We start from the raw sequence: 11013 nt of genomic DNA, 5'->3' as shown, positions 1-11013 counted from the left end.
TAGATCAATTTGAAATTGTTCATCCTATCTGAAATTGATATCGCAATATCGCGAGGATAGTTACAATTGACTTTACAACTGTAGCATTAACTGCTGCCTTTAAAATTGTACCTCAGGAAAATAAAGGCGGAAAAACTGGCACATTTCCTACTTTTCCAAGTTTGTTATTTTTACCCTTTATTGCACACAGTTCACTTTAAAGTATGCTGTTAGTCATAAAACCTTACACCTCCCTCTCAGTCCCTTTCAAATCACAGCGTCATTTTATGCAAGAGACCCAGTACGGCTTCATCAGGGACAAGGCTATCAAGACTAAAGTGTTTGTGTAAATTGGACAAATGGGAAACTATTCTATACGCCTATTTGAGAATAAAAATAATGCGGATAAAGAGATACAGTGTTATAGTGGTGTTCAGCTATATCTGACAGTATTTTTTTTAGTATTTTCCCTCAGGTGCGTGCAGTGATTTTTGCAGCTGCATTCCCAGTCCCTGAGAGGGAGGGAGTAAAGTGTCCGCCATATTCTCTCTAGTTTACCACGCCCGTGGATCTGGCGGAAAGCAGCAGCAGTTCTCTCTCTCTCTCCTTCCTTTCCCGACTGTAGGCCGCCTCCTCGGCTTCTGAAACTCGCCACGAAGCTGACGGCAGAGAAAGTGACAGCGGTACGGAGTCAGCAAGAAAGTGTCCTGCACATTGGAAGAAGCAAGAAGTGAAGAGGGTTGCCGCAGGATAGATTTATAATTCTTCATAGCGTAAGGAGAGAGAGAGGGAGAGATCGGATATCCCCAGCTCCCGATTTTAAAAACAATCAGCTTCAGCGTTTCTGGTAGTTGGTGTTAAATTTAACAGCTTAATTATTCCTTCTGCAACCCCCATTTTAAAGCCCCACATATTCTCCATGTTTAGTAAGGTTGAGAAATATTGAGGAGGGCACCCTCACTACAGGCAGACACAGACACACACAAATACACACGCACACACACACACACACACACACACAAAAAGCCGGCTACATGACTCTCGACTCCATCATGGCGTGCTGCCTAAGCGAAGAGGCGAAAGAAGCGAAAAGGATCAATGCAGAGATCGAGAGACAGCTGCGGAGAGACAAGCGGGATGCGCGCAGGGAACTCAAACTGCTGCTACTTGGTGAGTCTTGGAGGGAGCAGAAGGGGTGGGGTTAATGCACTATACATTTAAAAAAATTGCAAATAGTTTACATTTTAATTTAAAAGACCACCCTTGGTCAGAGACCCCACTCGCGCCACACCGCGGGATTGTAACAAACTGTGTCCGCTTTCACTCAGCCATTGGGTCTATGTATTGGTTTGCGGGTTGTGACCTAATAATTCATTTCGTGTTTATGCATTAACTTTTGATGCAGTGGAAATTGTTGTGATGCCGATTTTGCCACTATTGTTTTCATTTCTGATTTCCATACCCAAAATAAGGAATATGGAAATTAAGAATTCTTGATCATTGATAATTGGGATATCTGCTTGTAGTAATCAAAATTAACATTTTGCTGTAACATATCTACTGTAAAGCGGTTATCAGAATCCTTTGAATGAAGGCATTTTGTAGTGTCACAGTATTGTGAACGTGTTGATCAATTTTAGCGATCGAGAACAGTCTTTCACGATGCTAGTCTCAGTAGAGCCTTGTAGTACATTTTCATCACGATTACACAGTTAAGTACAAGATAAATGTGTTTTCGTCCTGTAACTGGCGTCTTTGACATATTAGCTTTTTCGGAAAAAATGGTTGATGATTTTGAAACGTGCACGGTGTGCTTACAAATGCAGAGGTCTGTGGCACTGGGTGACTGATGTTGCTGAACATCCCAAAGATGTTACAAGTTGTCATTCACCGATGAATTGTGCATTTGTTTGTAGGTAGGTTATTTTCAGATTTCTGAGTAAGGCCTAATAATGTAGTGCCTTTTTCTGTCAAAAGTGGAAAAATACTTAACTGTATCAAGTGCCACTGGCTGCAACCAGCGAGAGATATAATGAGCAATGCTATTACTTCGGATTACATAATTAAGTGGATTACCTAATCACAGCAATCGCAGAGATTGATCCTGTTGTACAAATAGTAAACATTATCAATGAGGGAAAATACTCTGAGTTTATTAGAGAACTTCACTTTCAGGTTAGAACGGTTAGAGAAAGGTTAATACTTTAGAAAGCATATAATTTCAGGTGACAAATATATTTGCTGTTCCCGATTGAGTTGTATTCAGTAATATTGTTTTCCTTGTATTGGAACTGGTTTCTCAACATCTGGCAGGAATTTATCTGTGAGCACCAAGAAACAAGAATATTTATGCCTCTGCCATTTAAATTCATTGATAGGACTGCAGTTATTTGTCATTCTAGGCATTTATATGGATGTAAGTTGTTAAGTAGAATATTAAAGTACATTTATTGCTTGAGACAGGTTAAACTCTACTTTCCTGTTTGAGCTCTTGCTTATCGTCTATGCAATATAATCAGCATAAAATAATACTGTAAGTATATATTTTGAGAAATATTAACCAGTGTAAAGTTTGAACACCAAGATACAATTACCATTATTTTTAACCTCCTAACCCAATGCATTGATTAATAAAATTATCTGTATATGCATGAGCTACTAGAAATGACACATCTAATCTTGTTTTTGGGACAATTTGCTTGACATCTTGAGTGTTTTCCTGTACTTTCAGATTAACTTTCTTTTTAAAGGTTGACTTTTAAATGGATCTAATTTATATCATAGAAATTACATCATTTCGCCACAAATAAAGCTTAAAATAGAATTTAATGCAAGAATAATCATTAGTTACAGCAGTTTTGGGTGAGAAGGTAAAAGCAGGAGTTCTTTCATCCAATTAAAGATTACACTGAGGCACCACCATGATTATACTGGGTCATGGTTCTTGCAGTTTGTTTCTGTCAATGCGAATGTTCTAAGGTACAGATTGACAAATTTAAAGTCTGTTTAAGGGTGCTGCAGCATCCAGTAAGTCAGAGTATATTGTTGGTATATTAAGTATATTTTATCACCATTAATAATGTGGTAAAATAATAATAAACTGCTGGGAACACTCAGCCGATCAGGCAGTATATAAGAAAAGAGGAATAAAATAAATGTTTGAAGTTTTAGAATTATTTTAATTTTTTTTAAGTGGCCGTCAGCCGTATGAGCAGTGGTTATTTAAAAAAAATGGTGAACAGCACAGAAAATTGCATAAGGTATAAGAACTGCAGAATTACCTTGCATTTGTAGTATTGCCTATCAAAAAGACGTCTCAAACTGTTTCTGAGCTGGATAAATGCTTTTAAAGATGATTGTTTTAAAGTGGGAAGTGGTAGTGACCGCATTGCCAAAATGTCCCATTAACAGCAAAGCGTTAATGGCGTTACTGAGGAATAAATAATGCTCCAGCTAAAAGGGAAAGTTGTTTTTAAGAGGTTTATTGTGTCCGTTGATGGGATCTTAATTTAATGTTGCAAATGAAAGCCAATTCCTTCAATTCAACTGTACAGATATATCCAGAGCGATTCAGAACAGGACCTGAGCCCTCAATATTCTGATTTAGTAATGAGTAATAGTTCTGAGCCTACTAATAACTAATACTGACAAGGCATTTTAAAATGCCTTTGATTCTGTTAAGACTACATCTGTAATACTGCTTGCAATTTAGTAATTCTGTTTTGAAATGGGGAGATATTGAGAAAGCTACGCTTTGATCATCAGATTTAAATGGCATCTAAGATGAGATTGACTATGTTGTAACTTTGCATTGCAAGGAAAAATGGAAATAAAATGTTTAAAAATATAAGAATGTGAAATGACAGACCTCATGCATTTGGAGTTAAATTTAATAATAACGATAACGAAAATGGGAGCTGGAGCAATTGCAGATGCTAAAATAGGTGGTGAGAATGTGGGACAGATTTTCGGTATGGGACTTTGAAGAAGAAATTAAATAAGTTCTTGTTCAATTGGGATTTGGAGTTATTAGAAATACCAGGAGAATACTGAGTAGTTGAACCATCTGGCTTTCTGTTTGGAACTGTTACTTAAACCTACTATGCTGATGATGGTACAAATTGTAACATTAGAGGTGAATCTGAAGAAAATACAGACAACTACAGAGTAGATTCTGTAATTTATAATGATAATTGTGTACAAGGTTATTAGATAATTAGAAAACTAATTTTATCATGGGAAACTTGTGACATCACCGAAAAACCATGAGCATTTTTTAAATATCTTGCAGTTCTAAGACTTTCTTTTTGCTAATATGTGAATGTTTTCATAATTAATGTCTGGTAAATAGACCTTTTGGCAGTTATAGGCATATTGGTGGCATCTCTTCAGCTGCTAATTTAAAAATGAACTTCTGCCTTACATTTTACTTTTAGTATGCATCTGTGAACTTGATCCAGTTATGAGATTGGGAATACTGAATTTACGTGTCGACTAGAGTTTTTTTTTGCTGAGATTGAAATGCACGTACCAAATAATAGAGGTAACATTGGCAATCTGATGAAAAATTTTACCTCTTTGCCAAGTGTTGATCACATTAATGTAGTGAAGTAAGTATTATCCTTGCATACAGGATAACTTAAAGTGTAAGAGGAAATGCAATCAGTGAAAGAAATAATTTGACTACTAGCTTCATTCTGTTATTTTGAACACCACAAAACTCTCTACATTAATTCAGTTATTTTGTGATGTTCTGCCATTGTGTGCGTAAACATGGTTGCCAAGTTACACATAACAAAATTTGTCCAAAAGTAATAAATAAAAGTTGTTTTGTGGTATTTGTGAAGGAATAAAATTGGTCAGATATTGCAAAAATATTTAACTCCTAGGAATTTTTTTTTACATCGCAACAGTAAATGGATTGAGTCTTGTTTGAAAGATAGTTCTTGAGATAATACTGTACCCCACCAGTACTGCACTAAGATATCAGCCTTAATATTTTTGATTTTGCAATGGTGCTTGTATCTTTTTGACCCGGAGGCAGTGGGTTTCAGTTATACTAAGGTAAGGTTTAGCAAAAAATGCATTTGTAACAGATTTTGTTCTGTTTTTTTCCATTTAAATTCACACTTTTCATTTTTCAGTTTGGTTGAAGTTTTATTTTCTGCTGTTACAGTTATTATGTCCATTCTCTGGCTGAAACAGCCACCATATAATTAAGTTCCACGTGGAAATTTTGAACAATTGGCCAGGAGGTCTGAACATGATCTGGTTCTAGGAATGATCTAACTCTTGTGGCTTTAACACTATGCAGAAATCATTCATCCCTGCTATAGTTAAGCTTCATAGATGACAAGCTATTTATTTTGAATATGTAAGTATATTTTATATTTGCCTAGGTTTTTCACTCCTCTTGCTCCTCCCAGAAGGCATCTGTGCTTGTGATTGGCAGGCTGACCTTTTAATTTTTGTTGCCCTTTCTTTCTTCACAACTGCCTTCTCCCGTGTCTCATCATCACACTCAAAACAGCTTCAGTGCAGCACTATAATAGAGTTCAAAATGTACTGATAACTGAAATTAATGCAGGCTGCATTATATGGTAAACATAGTGAATCATAATACCATCTAGAGCAGGGGTTCCCAATCTTTTTTATGTCATGGATCCTAGGTTGGGAACCCATGATCTAGTGGAACAATTCCTTGTATTGCTCTTGAGAAGGCTATAGCCCATGGGTATGAACATCAAACTTGTCAATTTCATGTAAGTTTTGCTCCCTGGGCTTTCTTCCCACCCTCACTCCCTTCCAATTCCCTGAAACAACTGGATTCAATCCACCTGCTACTCAAACATTTCACACATTGGATCTCTTACCCCATCTGCCCTTTATCTCTCTCCTAATAGATTCCATTATAACCTCCTTTACCTCTTAGGTTCCATAACTGGTAGCCTTTGTATTCTTGGTTATTATCGTCCTGACTGTATCCACCTTCACCCCCTTCTCCCCCCAACTGGCTCCATCTATTTTTGTCTGCATCCACTTTTTCATCCACCTTCTTCTGTCTCCCAACTCCAAAATTACCCTGCTCCCTTATCTGTCTCAGTTTGTCTGGCATCCTTCACAATTCCCTGGTCCACCAATCACCAATTGGCCAAATCTCACTATTCCCCCTCTCTATACTTGCTAATCCTCTAATCTCAGCCTTAATGTGAGGTTTTGACCCAAAGTGTTGACAAATAAACTCTTTTCAGACTTCTAGCTAGGTACAAGAACCGATTATAACTGACGTTTCAATGATAAACTCTGCCATCTTCATCAGGGATAAAGCCTGGGCATGTCTAGTCCAGTGGTATTTATATCCCCATAGTTTGACCCTCCTGATTGTTTAGTCCTCATCATATCAGGTTTCCACTCTCCCACATTGCTTACAATCAAATTCCAGTTTTTTCTTCTGGCAAGACCTTCGTCTTTGTTAAAAAAATTTTCCTCTAGTTTTATTTCAATGGCTTCCTTTACCAGGTGGTCCCAAAAGCTATTGGCACGACGCAGTAGTTTTGTGCCATTGAAGTCAATCCTATGGCCTTTGCGAATGCACACCGCTGATGTATCCATTTGGGTTATCTGGAGAAATTGGCGGTAGCAGAACACTACTGTGCCATGCCGTTGACTTTTGGGACCATCTGTAAAGGAAGCCATTGAAGTAAAACTCAAGGAAAAGAATTTTAACAAAGGCGAAGGTCTTGCTCTAAATAAGAACTGTAATTCAATAGTAAACAAAGTGGGAGAGCAGAAACTTGATTGGTTAGTCCTCATCCAATCAGAGGGATGGATTACCAGGGGTATACATACCACCATACAAGACATCCCTAGGCATTATCTCTGATGAAGATGGCAGAGTTTGTCATCAAAATGTCGGTTATAATCAACATTTGTGCCTGGCTGGAAGCCGTAGAAGAATTTATTAGTCATTTATGCTGGGAAACCACTATATCATTTTTCAAAGTGTTGACAGTCTCTTTTCTCCCCGTGTATGCTGCTTGATCTGGTAAGTTACTTCAGCAGATTGTCTGTTGCTCCAGATTCCAGTGTCTGCAGTCTCGAGTCTGCACACTGAACTATTTATTTGTTATCGAAGTTTATACATGATGGTTGGTTCAAAGTGGTTCCTGATTCAGAAAATTCTACTTTAGGAATTGACCTACTGTGTTCTTCCCTCATCTTCATTGGTGCTCATTTATTTTTATAAAGAAAAGGAATACTTATCTACCAAGGAACTATTTGGCTACTGTGTTGTAAATAAAAACCCTTTTGACCCAGTTACACCATTTTAGTGCAACATCTCTTGATTACAAACAGACTGATACCATTTTAATAGCAGTATGTTATTTTTTTCATTTACATTCTTCTTAAATCTCGGAAGGCCATGAGAGCAATGACAAAATGTCTGTATGGTTAATAGAAATACGCCAACTCAACCAACATGGTTTTCTTAAACAGTGTGCTTCTTGTACAAAGTAATTTTATCATAGGATTAGCATCAAGGGAAAATGGAGTGAATAGTTTAATTGTATGGAATTGTAAGATGTCAGTTAGTAGAAGTCAATTAAATGGGTTTGGTTGTAATGAGCAGTTGACAATGATAATGAGCATATTGTATATGACAAGACAGTGAAGCTGAAGGATGCAGCAGTGGTGGAGATTATAATTGGAGTTTTGGGGAGTTGGAAGACACAACACTGAGTTTGTGGGCGAAATATGAAAGGAGTAGAATCCGAATCAAGTTTATTATCACTGACATATGTAATTTGTTGTTTTTCAGCAGTAGTACAGTGCAAAGCATACTATAAATTATAAGAAGAAATATATAGTAGATAAAACTTAAGTAAGTGCAAAAAGAGAGAAAAAATAATGAGGTTGTGTTTAATGGGTTCATTGCCCATTCTGAAATCTGATGGTGGGGGGGGGGGGGGGTGGGAAATAAGCTGTTCCTAAAACATTAAGTATATGTCTTCAGGCTCCTGTAACTCCCCTCTGATTGTAGCAGTGAGAAGAGGACATGTCCTGGGTGGTGGGGTCCTTGATGATAAATTCCACCTTTTTGAGATGCCATGTCTTAATAGAATTGTAAGGAATAGGCTGAGACGAAGAAACAAATATTCTCAGTTATACAATGTTCTTACATGGATATTCTTTCATTGTGTCAAAATTCTGGAATTCCCTACCTAACATCATTACAACAGAACTGCAGATCTTAAATGAGAAGTAATTTATATTGAATTGAATTGGCTTTATTTCTTACATCCTTCACATTCACGAGACATAAAAAATCTTTACGTTGCGTCTCTGTTTGTGCAAATTATAGTAATTTGTAATAAATGTACAGTAAGATATACAACAGAACAGTCAGTATAGCTTTGAAGAACAATTGTGTCAGCGTGAGTTAATCAGTCTGATGGCCTGGTGGAAGAAGCTGTCTCTGAGCCTGTTGATCCTGGCTTTAATGTTGTGGTACCATTTTCTGGATGGTAGCAGCTGGAACAGTTTGTGGTTGGGTGACTCGAGTGCTCAGTGATCCTTCAGGCCCTTTTTACACACCTGTTGCTGTAAGTGTCCAAAATAGTGAGAAGTTCACATCCACAGATGCACTGGGCTGAGCCCTGCGATTGAGGGAAGTACAGTTCCCAAACCAGACAGTGACGGAGCCAGTCTGGATGCTTTCAATTGTTCCCCTGTGGAAAGTCCTTGGGATTTTGAGACTCATGCTGAACAACTTCAACTGTCTGAGATGAAAGAGGCGCTGTTGTGTATTTTTCACCACAAAGCTGGTATGTACAGACCAAGTGCAGTCCTCAGTGATGTATACTGAGAAAATTGAAGCTGTTCACCCTCTCAACACCAGGTCCATTGATGTCTGTAGGGGTGAGCCTGTCTCCATTCTTCCTACAGTCCTTAAGACCTTCCACAGGGGCACGATTGAGAGCATACTGACTGTATCACCACCTGGTACGGGAACTGCACCAATCTTGATCGCTGGGCAGTGCAGAGAATGGTATATCCAGCCCAGTGCATCTATGGATGTGAACATCCTTCTATTGAGGACAGAAAGAAGACCTGGAAAATCACTGGGGACACCAGTCACCCCAACCATAAACTATTTCAGCTGCTTCCGTCTGGCAAACGTTACTGCAGTGTTAAAGCCAGGACCAACAGGCTATAGGACAGCTTCTTCTACAAGCCATTAAATTTAAATTCATATGTCTGTACATTACAATGGAGTCATAATGCAAAGATTTTTACTCCCTCACATTGTGGAATGGATGTATGATTTAAATAAATTCTAAATTCTAATGACCTACATGCCGTAAAATGTGGGGATACTTTGGCCCTTGTGGTCTTCCTTCCTTCAGTTACAGCTTCCCTTTTACCCCTTGGCACAAAGTAGTAAGGTACAATATGGCAGGTATAAAGAAGGAACTGCAATAGTCGGGAGCTGGAATATTGTTTGATAGTTGGGTCAAAGGAGAGAGACAAGAGAGTGTGTGTGAATAGACAAGCTATTAAAAAGCAGGAAAAGAATCATTAACAGTCAATAGAAAGGTGTGAAAACAGTGTCTGGAAGCCAAAATAGATAGGAGTAGTGCCAACCACATGGAAATATCCAAAGTGCAAATCAGAATGATGTTTACAAATGACTAAGTGATACCAAAGATGAGAAAACCTATTCAAAGTTCATGCTGGATAAGGAAAAGGTTTAATTTCAAAAAGTGGGTCATCCTGCACAATCTAGCACCTTTGTTCCACCTATTTCAATGGGATCTTGCAGTCTAAATCTAAGACAAATGAGAATGTAAACACTTAAACATTTACATTTTACCAATTTCAACATTATATTTGGGAGTGATGGAAAATGTGCATTGTGGAAAAATAATTGGCTAAGTTAAATGATTTCTTCTGCTGTTTAAAATGATGTTACACTGTTGTTGGTTTGGAGTGGAAATGGGTTGTTGTGAGCCCTGGGGCTCCTGTACACCTTTCTGATTGGGGCAGCACGAAGAGGGCATGACTTGTGTGGTGGGGGATCCCTGGTAATGAATACTGCTTTCCTGTGACAGTGCTTCATGTAGATGTGCTCAATGGTAGGGAGGGCTTTATCCATGATGACTGGACCACATTCACTATTTTATGTAGGATTTTCCAGTCAAGGGCATTGGTGTTTCCATATCAGGCTCTGATGCAACCAGTCTCCACCACACAGCTCCAAAAGTTTGTCAAAGGTTTAGTTGTCATGCTGAATTTTTGCAAACTCATAAGGAAGCAGAGGCATTTGCGTGTGGGCCCAGGACAGGTCCTCTGATATTATAACACTAAGGAATTTAAAGCTACTTTATGGTTAGCTATTCTTATACTACAGAGATAAGGAAAATTCCTTTAAAATTTTTTGATAAGGGTTACTCGGTATTATTCAAGTAATACCGAACAAAGAAACTGCCAGAGCTTTCCAGAGTTAGAATTTGTATAATCACAAGAGGCATAATAAGCTTGCATATTTCTATTGTGATGCTGTGGGATCAGCTAATTCTATATAAGAACTACTTAAAATAAAAACAAGTAATTCATTGTTAAACATAGAACATAGAAATTTGCAGCACATTTCGGCCCACAATGTTGTGCTGATTATGTAACTTTCTCCAGGAACTGCCCAGAATTTGCCTAGTGCCTAGCCCTCTATTTTTCTAAGCTCCTTGTGCTTATCTAAGAGGCTCTTTAAAAGACCCTATTATATGCGCTTCCACCACTGTCGCCAGCAGTGCATTCCACATACTCGCCACTCTCTGTGTGGGAAAACTTTACCCCTGACATCTCCTCGGTACCTATTTCCAAGCACCTTCAAATTATGCCTCCTCGTTTGAGCTGTTTCAGCCCTGGGAAAAACCCTCTGGATATACACATGATCAATGCCCCTTATCATCTTATACACCCCTATCAGGTCAGCTGTCATCCTCTGTCGCTCCAAGGAGAAAAGGCCAAATACAC

At 38.3% G+C, this 11013-nt stretch overlaps 1 protein-coding gene across 3 annotated transcripts in view; it reads left to right on the top strand.

The window, feature by feature from the left end:
• The first annotated feature begins 311 nt into the window (after nt 1-311).
• LOC132394071 (guanine nucleotide-binding protein G(q) subunit alpha) overlaps nt 312-11013 on the top strand; it is a 198438-nt gene continuing 187736 nt past the window's right edge. The window contains exon 1 of one of the 3 annotated variants that reach the window (XM_059969765.1): nt 312-1149. In XM_059969765.1, the coding sequence (XP_059825748.1) occupies nt 1014-1149 (136 nt within the window). In that variant the 5' untranslated portion in view covers nt 312-1013. The remainder of the gene's footprint in view (nt 1150-11013) is intronic. The other 2 variants (XM_059969762.1, XM_059969764.1) reach the window with 2 other exon arrangements.

This window comes from Hypanus sabinus, chromosome 5, assembly GCF_030144855.1.
Source record: "Hypanus sabinus isolate sHypSab1 chromosome 5, sHypSab1.hap1, whole genome shotgun sequence".
In the NCBI taxonomy this organism is placed as follows: Eukaryota; Metazoa; Chordata; class Chondrichthyes; order Myliobatiformes; family Dasyatidae; genus Hypanus; species Hypanus sabinus.
Note: the sequence above shows the minus strand (reverse complement) of the source record. Positions and strands in the feature narration are given on the sequence as shown.